Below are 10,421 nucleotides of genomic sequence, written 5' to 3' on the forward strand. Positions count from 1 at the left end.
TTATTATACATAACGTTAGGTTGTCTAAAAAATTATCAAACCATTATTTATTCAAACAATAAATCTTTCGATACAATCGATCATCCGAAATTAGACCAAATTATTAAATCTTGACTTGTTATTGGATCAATTAATTTCATATATAATCATTTCTTAAAACCGAAGCCACGATTTAAAGATAAGAATAAACAAAAAAATTGCAATTATTATTATTACTATTTTATGATTGTTAACCATTCAATCATAAACTAAAACATTGCAATTATATATATATATATATATATATATATATATATATATATATATATATATATATATATATATATTGTTGCAAAAGTTAACGATGCAAGTAAAAATTAATATTACTAGTCGTTGATGCTTCAATAAATCCAAAAGGAAACCCAAAGTCCTAACAATTATGGAAAGATATGTAATAGTTCAAAGATTAATCAAACCCAAAAAAATCACCACATATTATGCTGTCTGATTTTAAGAAATAAAATGTCGGCAGGATGGAGAAGAGTAAAATAACATATATCTTAAAGGTATGTTTTAGTTCGAAAAATCAAAAGAACTAAAACCAATCCAAGTTTCTGATAAAAGATTCGAGTTGGCTCTATACCAATTGTTGGATATTTTGATAACCAAAAACATAAACGCTGAAGCATAATATGAAGATCTTTAATCTCAAATCTAATTAAAAGAAAACTTAAACACGAAATAATGATTACATACCTTTTCCATTGAGATTTTCGGATCTAAAGACTAGGAAGAGCTTTCCAGTTGATCTCAAGAACTCTCTCTCAAATCCCTCAATAATGAACCATACGAATTCTTAGTGTATTTTCGTGTGTATTGATTTGCTCCTCATCACATATATTTATAGATGGAGATAAACTCTAATGTGAGAGATGGAAGGGATCTTGAGGATCTTGAGTCAAACCGGGAACTCAACCCACAAGGTAAGTAAATATTCTATAAATCGGTCCATCAACAATTTATACCCTTACCATAAGAACTGGATTTAATAATATATCGTACATATTTATGAAGTGGTCCCATAATTATCCAACAGAAAAGACACTGAAAAAAAAAATAAAAAAATAAAATAAAATAAAAAAAAAAAAATAAAAAAAAATGAGACATTGCAACAAAGGTATAGTCAAAGGACCATTTTTGTCATCCATTAGCAAATTTACTGTAGCTAAGGATGAAGAATTTTAATATATATATATATATATATATATATATATATATATATATATATATATATATATATATATATATATATATATATATATATATATATATATATATATAAAAGTTTCACAATTATGACATCAAGATACCTCAAACAACTGTTCTATTAAATAAGAGATCATAATTAAATGAATTCTTCAACTATAACATACGTTCGTATATTTATCTTATTTTACATTTTCTAAATAATATTCAAACTATTTTTTAATAAATAACATGTCAATAATTTGGTATTGCCCACAATAGTGAAAGATACTGAATGAAATTATTTGAATTACCTTTAAAAAAAAAAAATTAGTTCCAACATTCTATTGGTAATCTTCCAACTTGAGTGACCAAGTCAGAAATATAACTTGTTATTTTTTGTATTTAATCTATTTTGAAAAATTTTGAATGTTTTATATTAATAAGTACTATATTCTTTGGTATATCTTTTTTAATGATTCAAATATTTATATTTTAAAAATTATGTAACAAATATTTTAAATTTATAAAACTTATTAAATAAAAATAACTTATATTTATACTAAACTTACATAATAATAGAGTCTTGTCTCAAACAACAAGAAATAATATTTTTCACTAATTATCTTTTCAACTTAAAGATAAACTTAAGGATAGACGGAATCATGTTAGATGGGCTGTGGGTTGTGACGTGTACAAGTGGTACCACCACTTCGAGCAAAACAGCTTCACTAGGTCAGTGGGTTGCGTTTGATACCCATCTAGCTGAACCCACTCTTTTCTCGTTCATTTACTTGTATTATATACTTTATTAATTATATATTATGAATCATTAGGAAAGACGGATTATTTGTAAAGGTTGGAAATGGTAGAAAAGAGATAAAAATGATGTGATACTTAAGCCATAAAAGATTTAAAATCCTAAGTAAATAAATCTAAATAAAGATTTTTCATTTAGAATGGATCCCTTGAATATGTTGTATTTGAATAGAGTTCAAATTATCCGCATTGACAACAAAATTTTATTGCCACTGAAAGAAATTGTCCAATGGGGTGTACTCACCTTATATCTCTTTTTTTTCATGTCAATTTAATCACTTTCATTTTCTCCTTACTCTCACAACACCTAAAGACCTGGCCATTCTTCATTTCTCCTTGCTTATTTTTTTTAATCAAATGCACCAAAATATAATTTATTTTTAAGTGAATTCAAAATTAATAAAATTATGATTTTTTTTCATTATTTCACACTAAAATAATCAAATAACATAATAAATTAAAACCAAACTAAAACATAACAATAAATAAATAAATAAAACATCACTCCAATCCTCATCAAATCCACGTGGACAGTAGATTCCAGTCAATTAGATCCCAATGGATTCAAACATTGGATACACATTTTGAGGATCCACGTATTCATTCACTTTGATCCATTGGATCAATAAATGTATTATTCAAAACGGATCGATATACACATACCTTTCAAATATGGATTAGAAAGTGGGGCGGTGTTACTGTTGGTCTTAGTTGTATGTTGGACATAAATTTCTGTAGAAAATTATTATACATTTACAAAATTCAACAAATATCTTTTTAATCGTTTCTTAAATTTTAACTTTGACAGATCCATTAAACAAGGATGATGATAATTGATAACGATATAATAATAATAATAATAATAATAATAATAATTTGATAATGCCAATATAGCATGTTGGGTCATCATTTTCAGCAATCGTCATCCAAAAATCTGGTCCTTATGGATATTATGATGTGAGAAAGGTCCAAGTTCAAGTCAAAGTCCAACAAACTATACTTTTACAATTCAAAATAAATGATCCTATTATACCATATCATATCAACATAACAAAGTTAACATAACAATCACGTTACCAACATAACAAATAAAGCATGAAAAATCTACCTTGAGTTTTTGGTCAAAAAAGCAACCAACCCTTTTCAATTTTGAAAAACAAAATATTACCACATCACACGCATCTCCAAAAGTAAAACCAAATTGGTTTTAGTCCTTTCCTTTGAGGCTTTGAATGATGCTTACAAGCTAAGAACACATCTTCTTCATTTAGTTAACGTGAAGTGTATGCAACCACCCATCTCATCTCCACTACAATTAACAAATAATCTAAAATTAAAATTAATAATCTTACATTTTAACGTCGTCTTCTTCTTCCTCCTCTTCCTCAGGGAGTTGTATTTCATCTGCGTCTTCTTCAATGGGTCCATCTTCACTATCATAATCAACTGCAACAATAATTATAATAACATTTATTAAAAAAATAATAATAAATAAATAAATAGTCTTTTAAATAAAATACAATACCTGAACCTGACGCTGGACTTTGACTGTGGGTGGGCCCACTCTTATCAAGAAGATACTCAACTTCTAAAAACTCTAATAGAGATTCCGTTTGAGGATTATGAATATGCCCTGGGTTTTAACAAAATATATATTTATTTATCTATTTTAGAAAAAAGAAATGTTGTAAATAAAAAAATATACCTGAAAAGGAATGATTAGCGAGAGTTTGAGAAGAATTATAACAAGGAACAGTGCGAACAAACTCAAAAGGTTTACTACTCCCTCTGGATTTCAGCCTACTCTTTATCCAGTTACGACATTCTTCCATCTCAAACTCTACACCCCTAAAAGTAACCCAAATAAAAATTCTTATTATAGTTTATATAAATAAATAAATAAACTGCGATTTACACGTACCCAAAATTCATTGGCATTTTAGTGAGGGGGAAAATGGAATTGAATCTACGGGTGATAGCTAGCCACTCTTCATCATATTCAATCTCATATGGCCCGGGACCCGATTCAACTTCAATAATCTATTAAATTCAAAATTGGAAGAAAAAAAAAGTCAACGAGAAGAACAGGATAGTCAACTACGATTATGAAGAATGAAATTTCACCTGTAAAAATTTACGCCTTGGGATACATTTATCAAGAGCAAGAAACTTTGTGAGTTGACCTCCATCTTGATGTTGAACTAAAGCAGCAAATTTGCAATGTAAATGAGCAGAAAACCAGTATGGAGGTTTTAGTTTCTCTAGCAATTCTGCAGCAGCTTTACTTCCCAAACTTCTCTCCTCAATCTGAAATCCTATGTGTTAAAATGTAAGGGCTTTCTTGGAATTATATAAAATAAAGAAGAGAATTCAACTACCTCCTTTTGAAAATAAGGTTTATCACGAACAAGATCTTTCCAGTTTCCATGATCAGTGATGCCAAGTGGCCAATCATGTGACACAAAAATGTCAACAGGTTCTTCAATTTGCATGAGTTTGTGAACATCATATTCTCTCACATGGTATATTGACTTTATATCACTGTTGTTATATGGAGCCCTTTCAAAATGTCCTGTTGAATCAAAAAAACAAACCCTAGTATAAACTATAAAACTCTAATGTTATAATTGTTGTGAGAATAGGTGTACAATTTTTATAACTAACCTGAGCGATAATCTCGGGACTTGTAAATTCCAGAAATGCCCCCAATGCGAATACCCCCAAATTTGACAACTCCTGCAAATCCCAAGAAGTATATATCAGGTGCTGCCCATCCTCCATAGTATCTAGAGAAACAGGTAATAATATCAATATGTTAGTGATTTTTCAAGTTTTTTTAAGTAGCTTGTTGATAGATAAAAAGATTTTATTTGAAATTTTACAAAACCCATAAAGAAAAAGAAAAAAAAAACTCACAATTCCCAGAGGTAATTGGAAGCTTCATGATTTCCTCCAATGAAAATAGTTGGAAATGGGGCTACTTTTTCTCCTGAGTAGTATTTCCAGAAAGAGTTCATGCTTCTGTATTTAGGTGGAACACTTAAGCTTTCTAAATCCTTCTCATTCCTAACAGCCTGATTAAAAATAAATAAATAAGTAAATAAAAACATGTGGTTGGTGTTTGGAAGAAGAACTAATGAAGGACAAACCTGGAAATCACCACAGCATATTAAAAGATCAATTTTTGTCCTTTCGACTTCTTGTAAATGCAAGAGAGTTGCATATACATTATCCAAATCCCCATGCATGCAGCCTTCTATTGCAATCTTCATTGATATCTGTTGAGCCAAACGGGTGTGAGAATCCATGAAATACAAATTGGTAAAAACAAAAACTGAAGCTATGATTATGTTTAGTGTTTGATTTGATATTTTGAGTTTGAGGTGGTTTCTTACTCAGGATTTGGTTGAATTGGTGATTTGAGTAGTTTAGTAATGATTTGTGGAATATACATTATCCAAATCCCCATGCATGCAGCCTTCTATTGCAATCTTCATGGATATCTGTTGAGTCAAACAGGTGTGAGAATCCATGAAATACAAATTGGTAAAAACAAAAACTGAAGCTATGATTATGTTTAGTGTTTGATTTGATATTTTGAGTTTGAGGTGGTTTCTTACTCAGGGTTTGGTTGAATTGGTGATTTGAGTAGTTTAGTAACAATTGGAATATCAAATAGATGAAATCATGTCACATCCTCATCACTTAATTTGCAATAATGAAAAGGTACGCATGACATGAGTGGAGTCTCCTGAGAAGGACACAAACAATGTAATTTGGCTCAATTGGACATTTTATCGAACAGATGGAGGGCATAGCTTAGCAACATAGCTTCCAGGACGACCTATGACATGCATACCTCGGTTTACGGTGGAGGAAGGGCAGGAAAAGTAGACACAAGATCTTGACGGAGAAGTTGACGGGAAGTTGAAAACGCCGGCGACTGAATGATATTCGGAATATGTGGGTTTAGAATCTGTCGCGCCAAGGTTTTCTAGAGTAAAACACATATGGGTGGAAATAATTGTTAGAATAATTTTTGTACTTTGTTTTTTAAAATCAAATTTCTTGTAATTTCCTAATCATATTAGAAGTTGAATTGTTTTAATGTTAGAACTTAGAACTAGAATTTACAAAATTAATGTTAGAACTAGAATTTACAGAATTTTAGTATAAAAAGAAAATGTTAGAATAAATTACATAAATGGTCATTTTGTATATATAGTGAAATATACAACTTTGTCCAAAAAAAAATTATAGCTTATTTTACTAACAATTTTTTTTGGACAAAGTTGTAAATTTCAAAAGTACTTTTCACCTACAATAATGCTTGTGGCTTATTTTACTAACAATTTTTTTTATACTAAAGTTTTGTAAATTTTATTTCTAACATTAATTTTGTAAATTCTAGTTCTAACATTAAAACAATTCAATTTCAAATACGAGTAGGAAATTACAAGAAATTTGATTTTAAAAAACAAGTACAAAAATTACTCTAACTATTATTTCCACCCATATGTGTTTTACTCTAGAAAACCTTGGCGCGACAGATTCTAAACCCACATATTCCGAATATCATTCAGTCGCCGGCGTTTTCAACTTCCCGTCAACAACTCCGTCAAGATCTTGTGTCTACTTTTCCTGCCCTCCCTCCACCGTAAACCGAGGTATGCATGTCATAGGTCGTCCTGGAAGTTATGTTGCTAAGCTATGCCCTCCATCTGTTCGATAAAATGTCCAATTGAGCCAAATTACATTGTTTGTGTCCTTCTCAGGAGACTCCACTCATGTCATGCGTACCTTTTCATTATTGCAAATTAAGTGATGAGGATGTGACATGATTTCATCTATTTGATATTCCAATTGTTTAATAAGAGCACAGTTAGGTTGGTTCAGCTAATTACTTGGGTCTATAGTGTTTAGGATAACTAATTTTCATATATTAGGGCTTGTTTGATCAATGCGTCGTAACCATGGTTTAACCAAGTGTATGTTGTGAGTGAATGAAAGTTAACACCTACAAACAGTTGTAGATATGGCCACTATGATAATAATAATGCATCCACATAAAGTCATAAACTGTATACATGAAATACAAGTGTCAAATGATTAATCCTTTCACAATGTTCAAACATATAATAAGATTTTTTAGGTTCTCAATCTTACAACAAAGTCTCCCCATGCTTTCATGTTTTAAAGAGATTATTTAAGAGCACAAACACACACACATACTTGATATTTCAGTAACTAATAACTCAACAATGTAATCCACAAATCGTTACAAAACTACTGAAATCATCAATTCAACCAAATCCAGAGTAAGAAACCACCTCAAACTCAAAATATCAAATCAAACATAACATAATCATAGCTTTAGTTTTTGTTTTTACCAATTTGTATTTCATGGAAAGATTTGAAGTTTTGCCACCTACCTGAGAGGCTGAGATGTTGAACTCGTTTAATGGCGGAGGCAGCGAATAGCATACGAGACTCGTGATTGGTGAACAATGAACGAAACAGAAGATCGGAACTCGTGATTTCAATGAACGATTCGTGTTGCTGAGATCGGAACTCGTGATTTCAATGAACGATCGCCACTCGCTAGGTGGGAACGCTGAAATCGGAGTTCACGGCCAGAACGATTCTTGTTGCTGAAATCGGAAATCGGAACAGAACGACACAAAGGAGGGATCGAGGCAGGCGGAACTCGGAAGCAGCGAATATAGGAAATCGGATACTATATAACGGGACTTGTGAAATGTGAATATAAAATGAGAATAGGTTTTTGGAAGGGATAAAGACGTAACATAATATTATTGTTTGTACACATTTAGTCTCTCACTTTTTTTTATCCACATTTTATCCTTGAACTTGTTATTTTGTTTAAATTAAATCATTATTACCGGTTGCTTCCAGTTAAGCCAGTCATTTGTGTTTTACTGGTTTACGTGGCAGTCACCCTCTTCCACCCTCATTTATCAAGAAACCTCATTTACTAACGAAGATCAATTAGGGTTGTATTGTCTTTATTCTCATAATTCGTTCTTGATCGATTACCCTTTACTCACACTTCTCTTCTCTCAAAACACCATTCTGATTCAATGGAGGAAAATCAAGTTTTTCCAAAAGTCGATGTACACTATAATGGTACTTTTGTGCCTAATCCATTAGTGTATTTTGCTCCACAAGTACTACGTCTTAATGAAGATGCAAACGAGTTTGGTTTCTCCGATTTCATCAAATATGTTGAGAAGCTTATCGATTTTCAGTGCAAGCATGTGTATTAATGTATACCTGAAGTGAGATTGAGTGGGGGGCTCCAAACACTACAAAATGAATGTGACTATTCTGAGTTTCTTGAGGTTGCAAATGCCAACCCAGGATCTCATGTAGAAGTGTATGTGCAGTGGCTGACTAATTTTTTTATTTGACAGATTCTGGGCATCATATGTTAGTGGATACAAGCAGTTTGAAGTTGTGCAATGTAATGAAAGGTATGGTGTTGACTTGGAGAAGAGAGAATGTGGATGCAGAGGTTGGCAATTGACAGGAATTCCTTGTGTACATGCCATATGTGCCATATTGTCACACCCCAAAACCACGAACGGCGGAAACGTTCAGGGGTGTAGGACGTCATGTACAGTATCACAACAGTGTAATATAATAAACAAGCAACAACATCATCCATTGCATTATAAGTAAAGTTTTATACATGTGTGTTCTTTCATTGTGGTAAGACACCAAAAATATACAATCAAAATAAAGACGAGGCTTGTCTGCAGCGTCTTCTCAAAACCTGTCCTCCGTACCTGTCTACCGGCGACCTGAGAATACAAGTTATTTTGAAAGAGAGTATCAGCTTTAAAGCTGGTGAGTTCATAAGTATATAAGTGTCATTGCTTTGTTTGTGAAAACCTGCTATGAATGCCATGAAAACCTTTAAGTGAAAATGTTGAGGTAAGTATGAAATCCCTAGAAAAACCCTTATTTTCTATAAGTATGAAGTGTAGTCTTCTACCAAGACCAAATGTTTTGTATAAATGAAGTGTAGCCTTCTACCAAGACTCGAATGTTTTGTATGTATGAAGTGCAGTCTTCTACCAAGACTCAAATGTTTTGTATGTATGAAGTGCAGTCTTCTACCAAGACTCGAATGTTTTGTATAAATGAAGTATTTTTCCTTTGTGTAGACTAGTACTAAAAGTGCTTAGTCTGACTCCTCGTTTATGTGAAAGATATCACAAAATAAAGTAAACAGGAAAAATATAATCAGATAAGTGTTAGCCTGAGGTACTGGTGCTAACAAAACGAATGTAATGTTGACCGGAGGTACTGGGGCTAACATATTACATATAACCTAATGGACATCTGAAGATAGTCCAATTCTTCCTCTGTAGCAGCAGCAGATGGAAGGAATGGTTAGTCCCTTTAAAGGTACTCCTAGTATAAGTATTAACCGTAGGCATCCTTAGATGTTCATTACCCACTGTTGCTAACAGATGGGTTCCGGAATGGTTAGTCTCGTACGTATATCCCGAGGTACTGTGGGATATAGGCCCATCTAGGTATCCCGAGGTACTGTGGGATAGGGTCCTTTCTTAAATATTCCGAGGTACTGTGGAATATGTAGGAAGATTTACACAGAAGGTACTGATAAATCATCCTCGTAATGCGAGATACAAGTAATCCTATTAATGTATACAGATAAGTGTATCTATGGAAAGGTACTCAGGTAATGCGTTTACGTAATCGTGTTCATGTATCATGCAAGTATATGTAAAGGTACTCATGTATCAGGTAAACATCTATAAGTACTCATGTATCAGGCAATGTGCTAGTATAGACTCATGAATGAACTGACTCATGTTTGATATCTTCTGACTATCCCTATGATAGCTAACTGGAAAGTATGTTGTTGTTCAAGTAGGTTTATGCAAGGTATCTAGGAGCTTTGAACAATAATATAAAGTGACTTGAAGTCATTATACCATTCAAAACTAATACTTCTGTTGTCTAAGTATTTTAAGATAGAAAACCATTTCACGTGACTTCCTTTGAAATATGTGAAATCTACTGAGTGAAAACATAGTTATAAAATACATGAAACTGATTTAATAACATGTTTGTTTCTACTTGTATCCCCCCCCCCCCATTAAAGCATTTAAATTCCTTTAAAACATTGATTACGGGGTATGAACTCACCTGTAGTTGGTGATTCGTTTGAATTGCAGTGTCGGATACCGTGCTAGGTGGCAAACGGAGACTTGTTTACACGCACGAGCCTAGTTATCATATAATAAGCATATATATAACTAATTAGACAAATAATAACTTAAATAAATAAGTTAAGACACTTAGAAAACATTTAAACACTTTTG

At 32.0% G+C, this 10,421-nt stretch overlaps 1 protein-coding gene across 3 annotated transcripts; it reads right to left on the reverse strand.

Moving 5' to 3' along the window:
• Positions 1 to 3,016: 3,016 nt before the first annotated feature.
• Positions 3,017 to 7,802, reverse strand: LOC111876979 (lariat debranching enzyme). Of its 3 annotated transcripts, XM_052770585.1 has the most exons (12): positions 7,476 to 7,801; positions 5,664 to 5,794; positions 5,439 to 5,546; positions 5,193 to 5,321; positions 4,960 to 5,117; positions 4,708 to 4,829; positions 4,422 to 4,615; positions 4,168 to 4,350; positions 3,965 to 4,083; positions 3,749 to 3,891; positions 3,569 to 3,676; positions 3,017 to 3,489 (listed from the first exon to the last, which is right to left on the reverse strand). In XM_052770585.1, exons 4-12 carry the CDS (start codon positions 5,313 to 5,315, stop codon positions 3,392 to 3,394), a joined length of 1,248 nt encoding a protein of 415 aa, XP_052626545.1. In that variant the 5' UTR covers positions 5,316 to 5,321; positions 5,439 to 5,546; positions 5,664 to 5,794; positions 7,476 to 7,801; the 3' UTR covers positions 3,017 to 3,391. The 3 variants fall into 3 exon arrangements, with proteins under 3 accessions (XP_052626545.1, XP_023729299.1, XP_023729301.1); XM_023873531.3 differs by lacking the exon at positions 5,664 to 5,794; XM_023873533.3 differs by lacking the exons at positions 5,439 to 5,546; positions 5,664 to 5,794 and having other exon boundaries at positions 7,476 to 7,802.
• Positions 7,803 to 10,421: the final 2,619 nt, after the last annotated feature.

The sequence above is a fragment of the Lactuca sativa genome, chromosome 4 (genome assembly GCF_002870075.4).
Source record: "Lactuca sativa cultivar Salinas chromosome 4, Lsat_Salinas_v11, whole genome shotgun sequence".
Classification (NCBI taxonomy): Eukaryota; Viridiplantae; Streptophyta; class Magnoliopsida; order Asterales; family Asteraceae; genus Lactuca; species Lactuca sativa.